Source organism: Crinia signifera, chromosome 3 (assembly GCF_055691185.1).
Source record: "Crinia signifera chromosome 3, ASM5569118v1, whole genome shotgun sequence".
Lineage (NCBI taxonomy): Eukaryota > Metazoa > Chordata > Amphibia > Anura > Myobatrachidae > Crinia > Crinia signifera.
The window spans coordinates 952,816-976,542 of NC_139219.1; the positions used below are offsets into that span (position 1 = coordinate 952,816).

The 23,727-nt window shown below is 50.9% G+C and overlaps 1 protein-coding gene across 2 annotated transcripts in view; it reads left to right on the forward strand.

Moving 5' to 3' along the window:
• The window catches only part of RAB3GAP2 (RAB3 GTPase activating non-catalytic protein subunit 2), a 270,922-nt gene that overhangs the window by 140,749 nt on the left and 106,446 nt on the right, over positions 1 to 23,727 (forward strand). For both annotated transcript variants that reach the window (XM_083175131.1, XM_083175132.1), the window contains exons 15-19: positions 4,291 to 4,434; positions 9,333 to 9,415; positions 12,097 to 12,161; positions 20,929 to 21,019; positions 21,276 to 21,403. In XM_083175131.1, the coding sequence (XP_083031257.1) occupies positions 4,291 to 4,434; positions 9,333 to 9,415; positions 12,097 to 12,161; positions 20,929 to 21,019; positions 21,276 to 21,403 (511 nt within the window). The remainder of the gene's footprint in view (positions 1 to 4,290; positions 4,435 to 9,332; positions 9,416 to 12,096; positions 12,162 to 20,928; positions 21,020 to 21,275; positions 21,404 to 23,727) is intronic.

Consider the following 23,727-nt stretch of genomic DNA (forward strand, 5'->3'; position numbering starts at 1 on the left):
CTTTCTGGCATTCCTTTTCTGGTATAGCTGCAGTGGGTAGAGCTGGTCTACCTGGCATTCCTTGTCTGGTATAGTGGCACTGTATAGAGCTGGTCTATCTGGCATTCCTTGTCTGGTATAGCTGCAGTGGGTAGAGCTGGTCTACCTGGCATTCCTTGTCTGGTATAGCTGCAGTGGTTAGAGCTGGTCTACCTGGCATTCCTTGTCTGGTATAGCTGCACTGTATAGAGCTGTTCTCTCTGGCATTCCTTGTCTGGTATAGCTGCAGTGGGTAGAGCTGGTCTACCTGGCATTCCTTGTCCGGAATAGCTGCAGTGGGTAGAGCTGGTCTCCCTGGCATTCCTTGTCCGGTATAGCTGCACTGTATAGAGCTGGTCTCTCTGGCATTCCTTGTCTGGTAGAGCTGGTCTACCTGGCATTCCTTGTCTGGTATAGCTGCAGTGGTTAGAGCTGGTCTACCTGGCATTCCTTGTCCGGTATACAGTAGCTGCACTGTATAGAGCTGGTCTATCTGGCATTCCTTGTCTGGTATAGCTGCAGTGGGTAGAGCTGGTCTACCTGGCATTCCTTGTCCGGTATAGCTGCAGTGGGTAGAGCTGGTCTACCTGGCATTTCTTGTCCGGTATAGCTGCACTGTATAGAGCTGGTCTCTCTGGCATTCTTTGTCTGGTATAGCTGCAGTGGGTAGAGCTGGTCTACCTGGCATTCCTTGTCTGGTATAGCTGCAGTGGGTAGAGCTTGTCTTCCTGGCATTCCTTGTCCAGTATAGCTGCAGTGGGTAGAGCTGGTCTACCTGGCATTCCTTGTCTGGTGTAGCTGCAGTGGGTAGAGCTGGTCTACCTGGCATTCCTTGTCTGGTATAGCTGCAGTGGGTAGAGCTTGTCTACCTGGCATTCCTTGTCCGGTATAGCTGCACTGTATAGAGCTGGTCTATCTGGCATTCCTTGTCTGGTATAGCTGCAGTGGGTAGAGCTGATCTACCTGCATTCCTTGTCTGGTATAGCTGCAGTGGTTAGAGCTGGTCTACCTGGCATTCCTTGTCCGGTATAGCTGCAGTGGGTAGAGCTGGTCTACCTGGCATTCCTTGTCCGGTATAGCTGCACTGTATAGAGCTGGTCTCTCTGGCATTCCTTGTCTGGTATAGCTGTAGTGGGTAGAGCTGGTCTACCTGGCATTCCTTGTCTGGTATAGCTGCAGTGGGTAGAGCTTGTCTTCCTGGCATTCCTTGTCCGGTATAGCTGCAGTGGGTAGAGCTGGTCTACCTGGCATTCCTTGTCTGGTGTAGCTGCAGTGGGTAGAGCTGGTCTATCTGTCATTCCTTGTCCGGTATACCTGCAGTGGTTAGAGCTGGTCTACCTGGCATTCCTTGCCTGGTATAGCTGCAGTGGGTAGAGCTGGTCTACCTGGCATTCCTTGTCTGGTATAGCTGCAGTGGGTAGAGCTGGTCTACCTGGCATTCCTTGTCTGGTATAGCTGCAGTGGGTAGAGCTGGTCTACCTGGAATTCCTTGTCTGGTATAGCTGCAGTGGGTAGAGCTGGTCTACCTGGCATTCCTTGTCTGGTATAGCTGCAGTGGGTAGAGCTGGTCTACCTGGCATTCCTTGTCTGGTATAGCTGCAGTGGGTAGAGCTGGTCTACCTGGCATTCCGTATCCGGTATAGCTGCAGTGGGTAGAGCTTGTCTACCTGGCATTCCTTGTCCGGTATAGCTGCAGTGGGTAGAGCTGGTCTACCTGGCATTCCTTGTCCGGTATAGCTGCAGTGGGTAGAGCTTGTCTATCTGGTACTCCTTGTCCCATATAGCTGCAGTGGGTAGAGCTGGTCTATCTGGTACTCCTTGTCCCATATAGCTGCAGTGGGTAGAGCTGGTCTACCTGGCATTCCTTTTCTGGTATAGCTGCACTGTGTAGAGCTGGTCTCTCTGGCATTCCTTGTCTGGTATAGCTGCAGTGGGTAGAGCTGGTCTACCTGGCATTCCTTGTCTGGTATAGCTGCAGTGGGTAGAGCTGGTCTACCTGGCATTCCTTGTCTGGTATAGCTGCAGTGGGTAGAGCTGGTCTACCTGGCATTCCGTATCCGGTATAGCTGCAGTGGTTAGAGCTGGTCTACCTGGCATTCCTTGTCCGGTATAGCTGCAGTGGGTAGAGCTGGTCTACCTGGCATTCCTTGTCTGGTATAGCTGCAGTGGGTAGAGCTGGTCTACCTGGCATTCCTTGTCTGGTATAGCTGCAGTGGGTAGAGCTGGTCTACCTGGCATTCCGTGTCTGGTATAGCTGCAGTGGGTAGAGCTTGTCTATCTGGTACTCCTTGTCCCATATAGCTGCAGTGGGTAGAGCTGGTCTATCTGGTACTCCTTGTCCCATATAGCTGCAGTGGGTAGAGCTGGTCTATCTGGTACTCCTTGTCCCATATAGCTGCAGTGGGTAGAGCTGGTCTACCTGGCATTCCTTGTCTGGTATAGCTGCAGTGGGTAGAGCTGGTCTACCTGGCATTCCTTGTCTGGTATAGCTGCAGTGGGTAGAGCTGGTCTACCTGGCATTCCGTATCCGGTATAGCTGCAGTGGGTAGAGCTTGTCTACCTGGCATTCCTTGTCCGGTATAGCTGCAGTGGGTAGAGCTGGTCTACCTGGCATTCCTTGTCCGGTATAGCTGCAGTGGGTAGAGCTTGTCTATCTGGTACTCCTTGTCCCATATAGCTGCAGTGGGTAGAGCTGGTCTATCTGGTACTCCTTGTCCCATATAGCTGCAGTGGGTAGAGCTGGTCTACCTGGCATTCCTTTTCTGGTATAGCTGCACTGTGTAGAGCTGGTCTCTCTGGCATTCCTTGTCTGGTATAGCTGCAGTGGGTAGAGCTGGTCTACCTGGCATTCCTTGTCTGGTATAGCTGCAGTGGGTAGAGCTGGTCTACCTGGCATTCCTTGTCTGGTATAGCTGCAGTGGGTAGAGCTGGTCTACCTGGCATTCCGTATCCGGTATAGCTGCAGTGGTTAGAGCTGGTCTACCTGGCATTCCTTGTCCGGTATAGCTGCAGTGGGTAGAGCTGGTCTACCTGGCATTCCTTGTCTGGTATAGCTGCAGTGGGTAGAGCTGGTCTACCTGGCATTCCTTGTCTGGTATAGCTGCAGTGGGTAGAGCTGGTCTACCTGGCATTCCGTGTCTGGTATAGCTGCAGTGGGTAGAGCTTGTCTATCTGGTACTCCTTGTCCCATATAGCTGCAGTGGGTAGAGCTGGTCTATCTGGTACTCCTTGTCCCATATAGCTGCAGTGGGTAGAGCTGGTCTATCTGGTACTCCTTGTCCCATATAGCTGCAGTGGGTAGAGCTGGTCTACCTGGCATTCCTTGTCCGGTATAGCTGCAGTGGGTAGAGCTGGTCTACCTGGCATTCCTTGTCCCATATAGCTGCAGTGGGTAGAGCTGGTCTATCTGGTACTCCTTGTCCCATATAGCTGCACTGTATAGAGCTGGTCTCTCTGGCATTCCTTGTCCGGTATAGCTGCAGTGGGTAGAGCTGGTCTACCTGGCATTCCTTGTCTGGTATTGCTGCAGTGGGTAGAGCTGGTCTCCCTGGCATTCCTTGTCTGGTATAGCTGCAGTGGGTAGAGCTGGTCTACCTGGTACTCCTTTTCTGGTATAGCTGCAGTGGGTAGAGCTGGTCTACCTGGCATTCCTTGTCTGGTATAGCTGCAGTGGGTAGAGCTGGTCTACCTGGCATTCCTTGTCTGGTATAGCTGCAGTGGGTAGAGCTGGTCTACCTGGCTTTCCTTGTCTGGTATAGCTGCAGTGGGTAGAGCTGGTCTACCTGACGCTATAGCATTTGGGAAGCTTTGCCCTATATGTTTGTAGTGAGTGATGCAGTAGGTGCAGGATCTGTGGTTCGGGAACCCATTCTGTAACTATATGTATCTAGCACTACCCGGGATAGAGCTCCTGTGTATAACTTGTGCTGATATAACAACCTTACATTTACTTACTTTGCTGGGTTTCATAACATAAATCAGCCACTGGGATTTATCCTGGTCATTTACATGCAGACAGATTCAGAATGATCCTGCTTTTTCAGTCTAAATAATGATATGTAGTTATAATTGGCAACAGTGGGTCGGGCAGGGTCCATAGCGCTGCCTGATACACCACTAGATGTATTCTTTGTGAAATCCTGAACAATATATAATAACTGTCTCTATAATCACGTTTTTCATGTGATTATATTATTATATAGATTTCATGTGTTTGCAATATGAGTAATGGCTGGATCCGGCATATCATAATGGTGTCACTGCTTCTTTCAGATTACTGTATCCTGGGTATAAGATCATGGGTTTAAATAACGTGACCAGTCAGGGTTGGCAGCCACAGACTTACCAGATTTGTCTTATTGACCCTGTCTCAGGATATGTGAGGACTGTGAATATCCCGTTCCACTTAGCTCTAAGGTAAGAGAAGACAGAGACATCTTACAGCTCTGAGTATCATTTATCTATTAACAGTGTCTTATATAGCGCAACATATTCCGCTGCACTTTACAATAACAGAATTACCCCAACCTAAGACCTCACCCCGCCCTGACCTTATCTGTTTGTGCAATTACGTACTGTAAGTGACCCTGCTATAACACGCCCATATCTGTGTGTGCAAACACGTCAGCGACCCTGCTATAACACGCCCATATCTGTGTGTGCAAACACGTCAGTGACCCGGCTATAACACGCCCATATCTGTGTGTGCGGACGTCAGCGACCCTGCTATAACACGCCCATATCTGTGTGTGCGGATGTCAGCGACCCTGCTATAACACGCCCATATCTGTGTGTGCAAACACGTCAGCGACCCTGCTACACGCCCATATCTGTGTGTGCAGATGTCAGCGACCCTGCTATAACACGCCCATATCTGTGTGTGTGGACGTCAGCGACCCTGCTATAACACGCCCATATCTGTGTGTGCGGATGTCAGCGACCCTGCTATAACACGCCCATATCTGTGTGTGCGGATGTCAGCGACCCTGCTATAACACACCCATATCTGTGTGTGCGGATGTCAGCGACCCTGCTATAACATGCCCATATCTGTGTGTGCAGATGTCAGCGACCCTGCTATAACAAGCCCATATCTGTGTGTGCGGATGTCAGCGACCCTGCTATAACACGCCCATATCTGTGTGTGCGGATGTCAGCGACCCTGCTATAACAAGCCCATATCTGTGTGTGCGGATGTCAGCGACCCTGCTATAACACGCCCATATCTGTGTGTGCAAACACGTCAGCGACCCTGCTATAACAAGCCCATATCTGTGTGTGCGGATGTCAGCGACCCTGCTATAACATGCCCATATCTGTGTGTGCAAACACGTCAGCGGTACCCGGCTATAACACGCCCATATCTGTGTGTGCGGATGTCAGTGACCCTGCTATAACACGCCCATATCTGTGTGTGCGGATGTCAGCGACCCTGCTATAACACGCCCATATCTGTGTGTGCGGATGTCAGCGACCCTGCTATAACACACCCATATCTGTGTGTGCGGATGTCAGCGACCCTGCTATAACACGCCCATATCTGTGTGTGCGGATGTCAGCGACCCTGCTATAACACACCCATATCTGTGTGTGCGGATGTCAGCGACCCTGCTATAACACACCCATATCTGTGTGTGCGGATGTCAGCGACCCTGCTATAACAAGCCCATATCTGTGTGTGCAAACACGTCAGCGACCCTGCTATAACACGCCCATATCTGTGTGTGCAAACACGTCAGTGACCCGGCTATAACACGCCCATATCTGTGTGTGCGGACGTCAGCGACCCTGCTATAACACGCCCATATCTGTGTGTGCGGATGTCAGCGACCCTGCTATAACACGCCCATATCTGTGTGTGCAAACACGTCAGCGACCCTGCTATAACACGCCCATATCTGTGTGTGCAGATGTCAGCGACCCTGCTATAACACGCCCATATCTGTGTGTGCGGACGTCAGCGACCCTGCTATAACAAGCCCATATCTGTGTGTGCAGATGTCAGCGACCCTGCTATAACACGCCCATATCTGTGTGTGCGGATGTCAGCGACCCTGCTATAACACACCCATATCTGTGTGTGCGGATGTCAGCGACCCTGCTATAACACGCCCATATCTGTGTGTGCGGATGTCAGCGACCCTGCTATAACACACCCATATCTGTGTGTGCGGATGTCAGCGACCCTGCTATAACACACCCATATCTGTGTGTGCGGATGTCAGCGACCCTGCTATAACAAGCCCATATCTGTGTGTGCAAACACGTCAGCGACCCTGCTATAACACGCCCATATCTGTGTGTGCAAACACGTCAGTGACCCGGCTATAACACGCCCATATCTGTGTGTGCGGACGTCAGCGACCCTGCTATAACACGCCCATATCTGTGTGTGCGGATGTCAGCGACCCTGCTATAACACGCCCATATCTGTGTGTGCAAACACGTCAGCGACCCTGCTATAACACGCCCATATCTGTGTGTGCGGATGTCAGCGACCCTGCTATAACACGCCCATATCTGTGTGTGCAAACACATCAGCGACCCGGCTATAACACGCCCATATCAGTGTGTGCGGATGTCAGCGACCCGGCTATAACACGCCCATATCTGTGTGTGCGGATGTCAGCGACCCTGCTATAACACGCCCATATCTGTGTGTGCGGATGTCAGCGACCCTGCTATAACACGCCCATATCTGTGTGTGCGGATGTCAGCGACCCTGCTATAACACGCCCATATCTGTGTGTGCGGATGTCAGCGACCCTGCTATAACACACCCATATCTGTATGTGCGGATGTCAGCGACCCTGCTATAACACGCCCATATCTGTGTGTGCAAACACGTCAGCGACCCGGCTATAACAAGCCCATATCTGTGTGTGCGGATGTCAGCGACCCTGCTATAACACGCCCATATCTGTGTGTGCAAACACGTCAGCGACCCGGCTATAACACGCCCATATCTGTGTGTGCGGATGTCAGCGACCCGGCTATAACACGCCCATATCTGTGTGTGCAAACACGTCAGCGACCCGGCTATAACACGCCCATATCTGTGTGTGCAGATGTCAGCGACCCGGCTATAACACGCCCATATCTGTGTGTGCGGATGTCAGCGACCCTGCTATAACACGCCCATATCTGTGTGTGCGGATGTCAGCGACCCTGCTATAACACACCCATATCTGTGTGTGCGGATGTCAGCGACCCTGCTATAACACGCCCATATCTGTGTGTGCAAACACGTCAGCGACCCGGCTATAACACGCCCATATCTGTGTGTGCGGATGTCAGCGACCCGGCTATAACACGCCCATATCTGTGTGTGCAAACACGTCAGCGACCCGGCTATAACACGCCCATATCTGTGTGTGCAGATGTCAGCGACCCGGCTATAACACGCCCATATCTGTGTGTGCGGACGTCAGCGACCCTGCTATAACAAGCCCATATCTGTGTGTGCAGATGTCAGCGACCCTGCTATAACACGCCCATATCTGTGTGTGCAAACACGTCAGCGACCCTGCTATAACACGCCCATATCTGTGTGTGCGGATGTCAGCGACCCTGCTATAACACACCCATATCTGTATGTGCGGATGTCAGCGACCCTGCTATAACACGCCCATATCTGTGTGTGCGGATGTCAGCGACCCTGCTATAACACGCCCATATCTGTGTGTGCGGATGTCAGCGACCCTGCTATAACACGCCCATATCTGTGTGTGCTGACGTCAGTGACCCTGCTATAACAAACCCATATCTGTGTGTGCGGATGTCAGCGACCCTGCTATAACACACCCATATCTGTGTGTGCAGATGTCAGCGACCCTGCTATAACACGCCCATATCTGTGTGTGCGGACGTCAGCGACCCGGCTATAACAAGCCCATATCTGTGTGTGCAGATGTCAGCGACCCTGCTATAACACGCCCATATCTGTGTGTGCAACACGTCAGCGACCCTGCTATAACACGCCCATATCTGTGTGTGCGGATGTCAGCGACCCTGCTATAACACACCCATATCTGTATGTGCGGATGTCAGCGACCCTGCTATAACAAGCCCATATCTGTGTGTGCGGATGTCAGCAACCCTGCTATAACACACCCATATCTGTGTGTGCGGATGTCAGCGACCCTGCTATAACACGCCCATATCTGTGTGTGCAAACACGTCAGCGACCCGGCTATAACACGCCCATATCTGTGTGTGCGGATGTCAGCGACCCGGCTATAACACGCCCATATCTGTGTGTGCAAACACGTCAGCGACCCGGCTATAACACGCCCATATCTGTGTGTGCAGATGTCAGCGACCCTGCTATAACACACCCATATCTGTGTGTGCGGATATCAGTGACCTTGCTATAACACACACATATCTGTGTGTGCAAAAACATCAGCGACCCTGCTATAACACAACGATGTATGTGTGTGCAAACAAGTCAGTGACCCTGCTATAACACTCCCATATTTGTGGGTACAGACGTCAGCGACCCTGCTGTAGCACGCCCATATCTGTGTGTGCAGACCTCGGCCACCCTGCCATAACACACCCATATCTGTGTGTGCAAATTAGTCAGTGACCTTGCCATAACACGCCCATCTCTTTGCGTGTAAAATAGTCAGTGACCCTGCTATAATACATCTATATCTGTGTGTGCAAATAAGTCAGTGACCCTATTATAATACTCCCATATCAGTGTGTACAGACGTCAGCGACCCAGCCGTAACACCCATATCTGTGTGTGCAAACACGTCCGTGACCCTGCTATTACACGCCTATATCTGTTTGTGCAAACACGTCAGTGACCCTGCTATAACACACCCATATCTGTGTGTGCAAACACGTCAGCGACCCTGCTATAACATGCTCATATCTGTGTGTGCAAACATGTCAGCGACTCTGCTATAACATGCTCATATCTGTGTGTGCGGATGTCAGCGACCCTGCTATAACATGCCCATATCTGTGTGTGCAAACAAGTCAGTGACATTGCTACATATTTAAGTGTGCAAACACGTCAGCGACCTTGCTATAACGCGCCCATATATGTGTGCGGATGTCAGCGACCCTGCCATAACACCCCCATATTTGAGTGTGCAAACACGTCAGAGACCTTGCCATAAGACCCCCTTATTTCAGTGTCCTTACCCATACACTACACACCTCAATCACAATGGCGCAATGTCCATACCCTCTGTAACACTAATAGCAATATAATGTAATGTACACTACGCTCTCCTGTTACTTTACTTCCAGTTTATGTATCTAATATTCCCAGAGTAAGTGTACGCATTCTGTTCCAGTGATAAGAAATGTGAGCGAGCGAAGGACCTGCATCTAGTAAAGAAGCTGAACACATTACTGAAAGCCAAAGCCGTCCATCATGGTGAGAGGATCTGCCTGTTACTGTATTTCTTCTGTTCATACAATCCATGAACACGCACAGTTTCAGCAAGAGCAATCAGGTCGGAATAACCCCCATAATGCAATGTGCTGCACATTTGATCTCTTTCCCTTCTCAGTCTGGTATAAGAGTACGGAAGTACTCTCTGAGCCAATAGTATAATTGGAGTGTTTGTACAATGCGGTGACTTCTCCCCCCTTTCCGGGTGGCAGGATTACATTCAATATATCGCATACGATTCCAGCCAAGCCTTCCCGGCTGCGAAACAATTGTTTGTGCAGCCTGTGTGACTCGAAGGCTTTGGTGCGTCGCGCATGGAAACACTCATCGCATCGGACCTGCTGTCATTCACCTGCAGTTTGGGCATTTTTCACATCAATTTGCAGGGGAATTGCATAGTGCAGGGCGGGCCTTAAGATCAACAGAATGCCTCATTTCTCATTCTTATATGAGGTCATTACCCCTATCAAATACCTCGATGATGCATCACTCATCTCCTTATATACTCTGTGCTGCTTCTCGCACTATATAACTCTGTCTGTTGCTGCTGCCTCCATTCCCCTCCTCACATCATGTCACTGCCCGTGTCACATGCAGCCCTGTCTTCACTGACACATCACACATCTCCTGATATACTCTGTGCTGCTGGGGACCCTGCTCCTCCCACTATATAACTCTCAGTCTGTGGCTTCCTGCTGCCTCCATTCCCCTCCTCACATCATGTCATTGCTCCTGTCACATGCAGCCCTGTCCTTACTGACACATCACTCATCTCCTGAGATACTCTGTGCTGCTGGGGATCCTGCTCCTCCCACTATATAACTCTCAGTCTGTGGCTTCCTGCTGCCCCCATTCCCCACCTCATATCATGTCACTGCCCCTGTCATATGCAGCCCTGTCCTCACTGACACATGCCTCATCTACTGATATACTCTGTGCTGCTGGGGACCCTGCTCCTCCCACTATATAACTCTCAGTCTGTGGCTTCCTGCTGCCTCCATTCCCCTCCTCACATCATGTCACTGTCCCTATCACATGCAGCCCTGTCCTCACTGACACATCACCCATCTCCTGATATACTCTGTGCTGCTGGGGACCCTGCTCCTCCCACTATATAACTCTCAGTCTGTGGCTTCCTGCTGCCTCCATTCCCCTCCTCACATCATGTCACTGCCCCTGTCACATGCAGCCTTGTCCTCATGGACACATCCCTCATCTCCTGATATACTCTGTGCTGCTGGGGACCCTGCTCCTCCCACTATATAACTCTCAGTCTGTGGCTTCCTGCTGCCTCTATTCCCCTCCTCACATCATGTCACTGTCCCTGTCACATGCAGCCCTGTCCTCACTGACACATCACTCATCTCCTGATATACTCTGTGCTGCTGGGGACCCTGCTCCACCCACTATATAACTCTCAATCTGTGACTTCCTGCTGCCTCCATTCCCCTCCTCACATCATGTCACTGCTCCTGTCACATGCAGCCCTGTCCTCACTGACACATCACTCATCTACTGATATACTCTGTGCTGCTGGGGACCCTGCTCCTCCCACTATATAACTCTCAGTCTGTGGCTTCCTGCTGCCCCCATTCCCCTCCTCACATCATGTCACTGCACCTGTCACATGTAGTCCTGTCCTCACTGACACATCACTCATCTCCTGATATACTCTGTGCTGCTGGGGACCCTGCTCCTCCCACTATATAACTGTCAGTCTGTGGCTTCCTGCTGCCCCCATTCCCCTCCTCACATCATGTCACTGCACCTGTCACATGCAGCCCTGTCCTCACTGACACATCACTCATCTCCTGATATACTCTGTGCTGCTGGGGATCCTGCTCCTCCCACTATATAACTCTCAGTCTGTGGCTTCCTGCTGCCTCCATTCCCCTCCTCACATCATGTCACTGCCCCTGTCACATGCAGCCCTGTCCTCACTGACACATCACACATCTCCTGATATACTCTGTGCTGCTGGGGATCCTGCTCCTCCCACTATATAACTCTTAGTCTGTGGCTTCCTGCTGCCCCCATTCCCCACCTCATATGATGTCACTGCACCTGTCACATATAGCCCTGTCCTCACTGACACATCACTTATAATGGGAGAGTGTACCTGTGGAGGAGAGGGTGCTTATGCTGGGAGAGGGATGGGTCTGTGTGTGTGGGCGGAAGTGGGTCTGTCTTTGTGGGAGTAGGCCTTTGTGTGTGTGTGCGGGCGGTAGTGGTTCTGTGTGGGGGCGGGAGTGTGTGTGTGTGTGGGAGTGGATCTGTCTTTGTGTAGGTTGGAGTGGGGGGTTGTCTGTGTGGGCAGAAGTGGGTCCGTGTGTGTGTGTGTAGGGGCAGGAGTGGATGTGTGTGGGTTGGAGTGGGCCTGTTTGTGAGCGGGAGTGATTGTGTGTGTGTGTGTAGGTGGAAGTGTGTGGAGATCTATTCCTATGTGTGAGCACACCATGTGCATGCTTTGTGGCGGTAGGCCTGAGTAATCCCGTGTTCGGCGCTGCCTCCTCTCTACAATGACTATTGATGTGATGATGGGTATAATATTCATGTGGAAGCAGGGCAGGGAAGACTCTGTTATACCCATAAGGAGAAGGCCCGGATGCTACATCCATTGCACAGTGCGATATTTGCTTCATGTTTATCTCTCATTGTTGCAGAACATCTGGAAGCAGAAGCAAAGGAAATTCTATTAGATATCCGATATCCAGGAACCAAGAAACAGGTACAACACTATTATCCAGTATACTCTATGTCGGCATGTTTAGAAACAGAAAGGAAAGGTCCTGAGGAGGCGGCCATTTTGTGTGCTGAACCAATATTCATGAGAATGCAGCCTTGTTGAGATTACTAGGGCATGGCGCCAGTGTCACCAGTGGTAGCTGGGGCAGGATGGACCCCCAGATGTCACCAGTGTTAGCTGGGGCAGGACGGACCCCCAGATGTCACCAGTGTTAGCTGGGGAATGGCGGACCCCCCAATGTCACCTGCTCGCTGGGCTCCAAATACTCACTCCCCAGCAAGGTAGTCTGAATCGGAGTAGCTTTACTGCTCCGTCATTCACTGTGTCGCTAGCTTTACTGCTCCGTCATTCACTGTGCCGCTAGCTTTACTGCTCTGTCATTCACTGTGCCGCTAGCTTTACTGCTCCATCATTCACTGTGCCGCTAGCTTTACTGCTCCGTCATTCACTGTGCCGCTAGCTTTTCTGCTCCGTCAGTCACTGTGTCGCTAGCTATTCTGCTCCGTCATTCACTGTGCCACTAGCTTTACTGCTCCGTCATTCACTGTGCCGCTAGCTTTACTGCTCCGTCATTCACTGTGCCGCTAGCTTTACTGTTCCGTCAGTCACTGTGCCGCTAGCTTTACTGCTCCGTCAGTCACTGTGCCGCTAGCTTTACTGCTCCGTCATTCACTGTGCCGCTAGTTTTACTGCTCTGTCATTCACTGTGCCGCTAGCTTTACTGCTCCGTCATTCACTGTGCCGCTAGCTTTACTGCTCCGTCATTCACTGTGCCGCTAGCTTTTCTGCTCCGTCAGTCACTGTGGTGCTAGCTATTCTGCTCCGTCATTCACTGTGCCGCTAGCTTTACTGCTCCGTCATTCACTGTGTCGCTAGCATTACTGCTCCGTCATTCACTGTGCCGCTATCTTTACTGCTCCGTCATTCACTGTGCCGCTAGCTTTACTGTTCCGTCAGTCACTGTGCCGCTAGCTTTACTGCTCCGTCAGTCACTGTGCCGCTAGCTTTACTGCTCCGTCATTCACTGTGCCGCTAGTTTTACTGCTCCGTCATTCACTGTGCCGCTAGCTTTACTGCTCCGTCATTCACTGTGCCGCTAGCTTTTCTGCTCCGTCAGTCACTGTGCCGATAGCTTTTCTGCTCCGTCAGTCACTGTGCCGATAGCTTTTCTGCTCCGTCAGTCACTGTGCCGATAGCTTTACTGCTCCGTCAGTCACTGTGCCGCTAGCTTTACTGCTCCGTCAGTCACTGTGCCGCTAGCTTTACTGCTCCGTCATTCACTGTGTCGCTAGCTTTTCTGCTCCGTCAGTCACTGTGCTGCTAGCTTTACTGCTCCGTCATTCACTGTGTCGCTAGCTTTTCTGCTCAGTCATTCACTGTGCTGCTAGCTTTACTGCTCCGTCAGTCACTGTGTCGCTAGCTATTCTGCTCCGTCATTCACTGTGCCGCTAGCTTTACTGCTCCGTCATTCACTGTGCCGCTAGCTTTACTGCTCCGTCATTCACTGTGCCGCTAGCTTTACTGCTCCGTCATTCACTGTGCCGCTAGCTTTACTGCTCCGTCATTCACTGTGCCGCTAGCTTTACTGCTCCGTCATTCACTGTCGCTAGCTTTACTGCTCCGTCATTCACTGTGCCGCTAGCTTTACTGTTCCGTCAGTCACTGTGCCGATAGCTTTTCTGCTCCGTCAGTCACTGTGCCGATAGCTTTTCTGCTCCGTCAGTCACTGTGCCGCTAGCTTTACTGCTCCGTCAGTCACTGTGCCGCTAGCTTTTCTGCTCCGTCAGTCACTGTGCCGCTAGCTTTTCTGCTCCGTCAGTCACTGTGCCGCTAGCTTTTCTGCTCCGTCAGTCACTGTGTCGCTAGCTTTTCTGCTCCGTCAGTCACTGTGTCGCTAGCTTTTCTGCTCCGTCAGTCACTGTGTCGCTAGCTTTTCTGCTCCGTCAGTTACTGTGTCGCTAGCTTTTCTGCTCCGTCAGTCACTGTGCCGCTAGCTTTTCAGCTCCGTCAGTCACTGTGCCGCTAGCTTTTCTGCTCCGTCAGTCACTGTGCCGCTAGCTTTTCTGCTCCGTCAGTCACTGTGCCGCTAGCTTTTCTGCTCCGTCAGTCACTGTGTCGCTAGCTTTTCTGCTCCGTCAGTCACTGTGTCGCTAGCTTTTCTGCTCCGTCAGTCACTGTGTCGCTAGCTTTTCTGCTCCGTCAGTTACTGTGTCGCTAGCTTTTCTGCTCCGTCAGTCACTGTGCCGCTAGCTTTTCTGCTCCGTCAGTCACTGTGCCGCTAGCTTTACTGCTCTGTCAGTCACTGTGCCGCTAGCTTTACTGCTCTGTCAGTCACTGTGCCGCTAGCTTTTCTGCTCCGTCAGTCACTGTGCCGCTAGCTTTACTGCTCTGTCATTCACTGTGTCGCTAGCTTTTCTGCTCCGTCAGTCACTGTACCGCTAGCTTTTCTGCTCCGTCAGTCAGTGTGCCGCTAGCTTTACTGCTCAGTCAGTCAGTGTGCCGCTAGCTTTTCTGCTCCGTCAGTCACTGTGTCGCTAGCTTTTCTGCTCCGTCAGTCACTGTGTCGCTAGCTTTACTGCTCCGTCAGTCACTGTGCCGCTAGCTTTACTGCTCTGTCAGTCACTGTGTCGCTAGCTTTTCTGCTCCGTCAGTCACTGTGCCGCTAGCTTTACTGCTCCGTCAGTCACTGTGCCGCTAGCTTTACTGCTCCGTCATTCACTGTGCCGCTAGTTTTACTGCTCTGTCATTCACTGTGCCGCTAGCTTTACTGCTCCGTCATTCACTGTGCCGCTAGCTTTACTGCTCCGTCATTCACTGTGCCGCTAGCTTTTCTGCTCCGTCAGTCACTGTGGTGCTAGCTATTCTGCTCCGTCATTCACTGTGCCGCTAGCTTTACTGCTCCGTCATTCACTGTGTCGCTAGCTTTACTGCTCCGTCATTCACTGTGCCGCTAGCTTTACTGCTCCGTCATTCACTGTGCCGCTAGCTTTACTGTTCCGTCAGTCACTGTGCCGCTAGCTTTACTGCTCCGTCAGTCACTGTGCCGCTAGCTTTACTGCTCCGTCATTCACTGTGCCGCTAGTTCAACTGCTCCGTCATTCACTGTGCCGCTAGCTTTACTGCTCCGTCATTCACTGTGCCGCTAGCTTTTCTGCTCCGTCAGTCACTGTGTCGATAGCTTTTCTGCTCCGTCAGTCACTGTGCCGATAGCTTTTCTGCTCCTTCAGTCACTGTGCCGATAGCTTTTCTGCTCCGTCAGTCACTGTGCCGATAGCTTTTCTGCTCCTTCAGTCACTGTGCCGATAGCTTTTCTGCTCCGTCAGTCACTGTGCCGATAGCTTTACTGCTCCGTCATTCACTGTGTCGCTAGCTTTTCTGCTCCGTCAGTCACTGTGCTGCTAGCTTTACTGCTCCGTCATTCACTGTGTCGCTAGCTTTTCTGCTCCGTCAGTCACTGTGTCGCTAGCTATTCTGCTCCATCATTCACTGTGCCGCTAGCTTTACTGCTCCGTCATTCACTGTGTCGCTAGCTTTACTGCTCCGTCATTCACTTTGCCGCTAGCTTTACTGCTCCGTCATTCACTGTGCCGCTAGCTTTACTGCTCCGTCATTCACTGTGCCGCTAGCTTTACTGCTCCGTCATTCACTGTGTCGCTAGCTTTACTGCTCCGTCATTCACTGTGCCGCTAGCTTTACTGTTCCGTCAGTCACTGTGCCGCTAGCTATTCTGCTCCGTCAGTCACTGTGTCGCTAGCTTTTCTGCTCCGTCAGTCACTGTGCCGCTAGCTTTTCTGCTCCGTCAGTCACTGTGCCGCTAGCTTTTCTGCTCTGTCAGTCACTGTGCCGCTAGCTTTTCTGCTCCGTCAGTCACTGTGTCGCTAGCTTTTCTGCTCCGTCAGTCACTGTGTCGCTAGCTTTTCTGCTCCGTCAGTCACTGTGACTCTAGCTTTTCTGCTCCGTCAGTCACTGTGTCGCTAGCTTTTCTGCTCAGTCAGTCACTGTGTCGCTAGCTTTTCTGCTCCGTCAGTCACTGTGCCGCTAGCTTTTCTGCTCCGTCAGTCACTGTGCCGCTAGCTTTACTGCTCCGTCAGTCAGTGTGCCGCTAGCTTTACTGCTCCGTCAGTCAGTGTGCCGCTAGCTTTTCTGCTCCGTCAGTCACTGTGTCGCTAGCTTTTCTGCTCCGTCAGTCACTGTGTCGCTAGCTTTTCTGCTCCGTCAGTCAGTGTGCCGCTAGCTTTACTGCTCCGTCAGTCAGTGTGCCGCTAGCTTTTCTGCTCCGTCAGTCACTGTGTCGCTAGCTTTTCTGCTCCGTCAGTCACTGTGTCGCTAGCTTTACTGCTCCGTCAGTCACTGTGCCGCTAGCTTTACTGCTCCGTCAGTCACTGTGCCGCTAGCTTTACTGCTCTGTCATTCACTGTGCCGCTAGTTTAACTGCTCTGTCATTCACTGTGCCGCTAGCTTTACTGCTCCGTCATTCACTGTGCCGCTAGCTTTACTGCTCCGTCATTCACTGTGCCGCTAGCTTTTCTGCTCCGTCAGTCACTGTGCCGCTAGCTTTTCTGCTCCGTCAGTCACTGTGTCGCTAGCTTTTCTGCTCCGTCAGTCACTGTGTCGCTAGCTTTTCTGCTCCGTCAGTCACTGTGACGCTAGCTTTTCTGCTCCGTCAGTCACTGTGTCTCTAGCTTTTCTGCTCCGTCAGTCACTGTGTCGCTAGCTTTTCTGCTCCGTCAGTCACTGTGCCGCTAGCTTTTCTGCTCCGTCAGTCACTGTGCCGCTAGCTTTACTGCTCCGTCATTTACTGTGCCGCTAGCTTTACTGTTCCGTCAGTCACTGTGCCGCTAGCTTTTCTGCTCCGTCAGTCACTGTGCCGCTAGCTTTACTGCTCCGTCAGTCACTGTGCCGCTAGCTTTACTGCTCCGTCAGTCACTGTGCCGCTAGCTTTTCTGCTCCGTCAGTCACTGTGCCGCTAGCTTTTCTGCTCCGTCAGTCACTGTGCCGCTAGCTTTTCTGCTCCGTCAGTCACTGTGCCGCTAGCTTTACTGCTCCGTCAGTCACTGTGCCGCTAGTTTTACTGCTCCGTCATTCACTGTGCCGCTATCTTTACTGCTCCGTCATTCACTGTGCCGCTAGCTTTACTGCTCCGTCATTCACTGTGCCGCTAGCTTTTCTGCTCCGTCAGTCACTGTGGTGCTAGCTATTCTGCTCCGTCATTCACTGTGCCGCTAGCTTTACTGCTCCGTCATTCACTGTGTCGCTAGCTTTACTGCTCCGTCATTCACTGTGCCGCTAGCTTTACTGCTCCGTCATTCACTGTGCCGCTAGCTTTACTGTTCCGTCAGTCACTGTGCCGCTAGCTTTACTGCTCCGTCAGTCACTGTGCCGCTAGCTTTACTGCTCCGTCATTCACTGTGCCGCTAGCTTTACTGCTCCGTCATTCACTGTGCCGCTAGCTTTACTGCTCCGTCAGTCACTGTGCCGCTAGCTTTACTGCTCCGTCAGTCACTGTGCCGCTAGCTTTACTGCTCCGTCAGTCACTGTGCCGCTAGCTTTACTGCTCCGTCAGTCACTGTGCCGCTAGCTTTACTGTTCCGTCAGTCACTGTGCCGCTAGTTATTCTGCTCCGTCAGTCACTGTGTCGCTAGCTTTTCTGCTCCGTCAGTCACTGTGCCGCTAGCTTTTCTGCTCCGTCAGTCACTGTGCCGCTAGCTTTACTGCTCCGTCATTCACTGTGCCGCTAGCTTTACTGTTCCGTCAGTCACTGTGCCGCTAGCTTTTCTGCTCCGTCAGTCACTGTGCCGCTAGCTTTACTGCTCTGTCAGTCACTGTGCCGCTAGCTTTACTGCTCCGTCAGTCACTGTGCCGCTAGCTTTTCTGCTCCGTCAGTCACTGTGCCGCTAGCTTTTCTGCTCCGTCAGTCACTGTGCCGCTAGCTTTTCTGCTCCGTCAGTCACTGTGCCGCTAGCTTTACTGCTCTGTCAGTCACTGTGCCGCTAGTTTTACTGCTCTGTCATTCACTGTGCCGCTAGCTTTACTGCTCCGTCATTCACTGTGCCGCTAGCTTTACTGCTCCGTCATTCACTGTGCCGCTAGCTTTTCTGCTCCGTCAGTCACTGTGCCGCTAGCTTTTCTGCTCCGTCAGTCACTGTGGTGCTAGCTATTCTGCTCCGTCAGTCACTGTGCCGCTAGCTTTACTGCTCCGTCATTCACTGTGTCGCTAGCTTTACTGCTCCGTCATTCACTGTGCCGCTAGCTTTACTGCTCCGTCATTCACTGTGCCGCTAGCTTTACTGCTCCGTCAGTCACTGTGCCGCTAGCTTTACTGCTCCGTCAGTCACTGTGCCGCTAGCTTTACTGCTCCGTCATTCACTGTGCCGCTAGCTTTACTGCTCCGTCAGTCACTGTGCCGCTAGCTTTACTGCTCCGTCATTCACTGTGCCGCTAGCTTTACTGCTCCGTCAGTCACTGTGCCGCTAGCTTTTCTGCTCCGTCAGTCACTGTGCCGATAGCTTTTCTGCTCCGTCAGTCACTGTGCCGATAGCTTTTCTGCTCCGTCAGTCACTGTGCCGCTAGCTTTACTGCTCCGTCAGTCACTGTGCCGCTAGCTTTACTGCTCCGTCATTCACTGTGTCGCTAGCTTTTCTGCTCCGTCAGTCACTGTGCCGCTAGCTTTACTGCTCCGTCATTCACTGTGTCGCTAGCTTTTCTGCTCCGTCAGTCACTGTGTCGCTAGCTATTCTGCTCCGTCATTCACTGTGCCGCTAGCTTTACTGCTCCGTCATTCACTGTGTCGCTAGCTTTACTGCTCCGTCATTCACTGTGCCGCTAGCTTTACTGCTCCGTCATTCACTGTGCCGCTAGCTTTACTGCTCCGTCATTCACTGTGTCGCTAGCTTTACTGCTCCGTCATTCACTGTGCCGCTAGCTTTACTGTTCCGTCAGTCACTGTGCCGATAGCTTTTCTGCTCCGTCAGTCACTGTGCCGATAGCTTTTCTGCTCCGTCAGTCACTGTGCCGCTAGCTTTACTGCTCCGTCAGTCACTGTGCCGCTAGCTTTACTGCTCCGTCAGTCACTGTGCCGCTAGCTATTCTGCTCCGTCATTCACTGTGTCGCTAGCTTTTCTGCTCCGTCAGTCACTGTGCCGCTAGCTTTTCTGCTCCGTCAGTCACTGTGCCGCTAGCTTTTCTGCTCCGTCAGTCACTGTGTCGCTAGCTTTTCTGCTCCGTCAGTCACTGTGTCGCTAGCTTTTCTGCTCCGTCAGTCACTGTGTCGCTAGCTTTTCTGCTCCGTCAGTCACTGTGTCGCTAGCTTTTCTGCTCCGTCAGTCACTGTGTCGCTAGCTTTTCTGCTCCGTCAGTCACTGTGCCGCTAGCTTTTCTGCTCCGTCAGTCACTGTGCCGCTAGCTTTACTGCTCCGTCATTCACTGTGCCGCTAGCTTTACTGCTCCGTCAGTCAGTGTGCCGCTAGCTTTTCTGCTCCGTCAGTCACTGTGTCGCTAGCTTTTCTGCTCCGTCAGTCACTGTGTCGCTAGCTTTACTGCTCCGTCAGTCACTGTGTCGCTAGCTTTTCTGCTCCGTCAGTCACTGTGTCGCTAGCTTTACTGCTCCGTCAGTCAGTGTGCCGCTAGCTTTTCTGCTCCGTCAGTCACTGTGTCGCTAGCTTTTCTGCTCCGTCAGTCACTGTGTCGCTAGCTTTACTGCTCCGTCAGTCACTGTGTCGCTAGCTTTTCTGCTCCGTCAGTCACTGTGTCGCTAGCTTTACTGCTCCGTCAGTCACTGTGCCGCTAGCTTTTCTGCTCCGTCAGTCACTGTGTCGCTAGCTTTTCTGCTCCGTCAGTCACTGTGTCGCTAGCTTTTCTGCTCCGTCAGTCACTGTGTCGCTAGCTTTTCTGCTCCGTCAGTCACTGTGTCGCTAGCTTTTCTGCTCCGTCAGTCACTGTGTCGCTAGCTTTTCTGCTCCGTCAGTCACTGTGTCGCTAGCTTTTCTGCTCCGTCAGTCACTGTCCAATGTTACTGGAGCCCTGCATGATCCATTCCTTCAATCACTCCTTCAACCCCCCTAATGAGCAGAACCCCCCTCATTGTCATCCCTTACCCAGAAGCTCACATGACTAGTCTGGGAATATATGAGTGTATTATGTGTCGTTCTTATGGCTAACACTGCAAATCTATGCGCTGCTCTATAAATCAGGAATAATCAGTAATCCGTACAGTCGCTGGTTTATGTCACTGCGGACAAATTGAATGGAGTTTTCGTTATTGTTATAATTATTATTATGGTCGTTATTGTTATTCGTATTGTTGTTATTATGGATGTCTCATTTTATAAATCAATAGCGAAGAGACCTGGTTCCTGGGGAAGACATTGGGGGGTCCACAAACCTCTTCTCAGTCATTATAATAAGAATTCTCTCATTTATCAGACGGCCTTGTAGTCATCGCATAAATGTTTGGAATATTTTGTGTGTTGAAAGTTATGTTGTCCCCAGAGGCGGAACTATCATTGGTGCAGCAGGTTGATTGCACCAGGCCCCTGACAATAAAGGGGCCCACTGCCGCATAAAACCAGCAATGAGTTATTGTGACCCGCGTTGGGGTGGACGAGGGGGCACCAGGGCCACTGTTGCCCACGCTTTGTAATGTATGCTGACATTAAGGCCTGGTGTGCCGTCATTCATTGTATTATAATGAGATATCTGTGCTCCTGGAACTTCTCATATTACCCAAATCTTCTTTCTGTTGTGTCTTCAGGCCTTAGAGAGCATCCTTGGCAGTGAGCGCGTCCCCCTCGCAGTGCTTACCAGCATCACACAGGCCCTATTGGATTCTCTCAGGAGTCAAGGTAACCTTTCTATGTTATTACACAGTATATCCCTGGTATTAGCAGGTGTACCCCTAGCCTTAGGACTAGACATTGGGGATCACCTGGTTGCAGCGTTGTGCCTGGGGAAGGCTTTGCAGGACAGACACAGGGATGATGACATTGCCAGTCACAGAGATGGTCCTTGCAGGAGCCTATGGCCTGTTTCTTATGGTCACTAGCACTATGTTACCACTTGTCATTGCCTTGAAAAGTGCTTGTTATCCCTTTTCCGCAGAGTTGGAGTTTGTAGACGAGGGTCTGCTGGGATTTTGTGAGGACAAACTGAAACTTCTGCACCTTTATGAATCAGTCCAAAAAATCCAATCTGTTGAGAAAGAGACCCCTACAAATCCCTCATCAAAAGTAAGTCAAACTTCCAGTTACAAAGATGTGATCATCCAGGAAACCGAGCAGTACATATGCCTTACACTTATTTGTGATAGGACCCATTGGGATCGGACACAGTTCCCCCACATACAGGGTGACTGTTCCCATTGGGATCGGACACGGTTCCCCCACATACAGGGTGACTGTTCCCATTGGGATCGGACACGGTTCCCCCACATACAGGGTGACTGTTCCCATTGGGATTGGACACCGTTCCTCCACATACAGGGTGACTGTTCCCATTGGGATCGGACACCGTTCCTCCACATACAGGGTGACTGTTCCCATTGGGATCGGACACAGTTCCCCCAAATACAGGGTGACTGTTCCCATTGGGATCGGACACAGTTCCCCCACATACAGGGTGACTGTTCCCATTGGGATCGGACACCGTTCCCCCACATACAGGGTGACTGTTCCCATTGGGATCGGACACCGTTCCCCCACATACAGGGTGACTGTTCCCATTGGGATCAGACACCGTTCCCCCACATACAGGGTGACTGTTCCCATTGGGATCGGACACAGTTCCCCCACATACAGGGTGACTGTTCCCATTGGGATCGGACACAGTTCCCCCACGTACAGGGTGACTGTTCCCATTGGGATCGGACACCGTTCCCCCACATACAGGGTGACTGTTCCCATTGGGATCAGACACCGTTCCCCCACATACAGGGTGACTGTTCCCATTGGGATCGGACACAGTTCCCCCACATACAGGGTGACTGTTCCCATTGGGATCGGACACAGTTCCCCCACATACAGGGTGACTGTTCCCATTGGGATTGGACACCGTTCCCCCACATACAGGGTGACTGTTCCCATTGGGATCGGACACCGTTCCCCCACGTACAGGGTGACTGTTCCCATTGGGATCGGACACCGTTCCCCCACATACAGGGTGACTGTTCCCATTGGGATTGGACACCGTTCCCCCACATACAGGGTGACTGTTCCCATTGGTATCGGACACCGTTCCCCCACTTACAGGGTGACTGTTACCATTGGGATCGGACACCGTTCCCCCACTTACAGGGTGACTGTTACCATTGGGATCGGACACAGTTCCCCCACATACAGGGTGACTGTTCCCATTGGGATCGGACACCGTTCCCCCACATACAGGGTGACTGTTCCCATTGGGATCGGACACCGTTCCCCCACGTACAGGGTGACTGTTCCCATTGGGATCGGACACCGTTCCCCCACATACAGGGTGACTGTTTCACCCTTATTGGAGCGCATGGCAGGATTGGGTTTTTGCTTGGTATGATTACAGATTGGCCTGAGCAGGGTGATGGGTCTGTTTGGGCACTGTTCATTCTGTGGGTGGTGGTGATTTGCTGGGAGTGGCAGTGATCGCTGTGGGGTTGAGGGAATAGGAAACTGTGAAAAACATTATTCAGATCAGAATGGGCAATATAAATCTAAGAGGGTAAAGGAGGTTGTTGAGGACATGAAAATGGGGTCTAGGGGGTATAAACCACAACCCAAATGTAATAATCAGGCGCTGGTCGCTTCTAGTGCTGGTATAGTAGACCATTCTTAATATTTGTCCAGACTGCTGCTCCCATAAAGAAGTGATTGTATCTTCTCACAAGATAGACCACCAGGACCTGATGGACCTCATGTGTAAAGGTGCCCATACACGGTACAATTATTGTATACAATATCGCATTGCCAAACCTGTGCGATGCAGTGAGATGAGATGCGATATTGTATACAATAATTGTACCGTGTATGGGTACAATTATGGGACTATGGGACTCTTTTCAGAGACCGCTGTCCGGTCAAATTAATATTCAAACAATTATATAATACAAAAATATTTTATTATTTGCTTTCTCTTAAAGCAGATTTCATAAGAATATAAAAGGTTCAATGAACCCCAAAACACACAAATAGTATTATAGGAGTATAGCATTATATTATTATAGTATTATAGGAGTATAGTATTATAGCTTGATATTATTATAGGAGTATAGTATTATACTCCTATACTACTATAATAATATCATGCTATAATACTATACTCCTATAATACTATAATAATATAATGCTATAATACTATACTCCTATAATACTATAATAATATAATGCTATAATACTATACTCCTATAATACTATAATAATATAATGCTATACTCCTATAATACTATAATAATATAATGCTATAATACTATACTCCTATAATACTATAATAATATAATGCTATAATACTATACTCCTATAATACTATAATAATATAATGCTATAATACTATATTCCTATAATACTATAATAATATAATGCTTTAC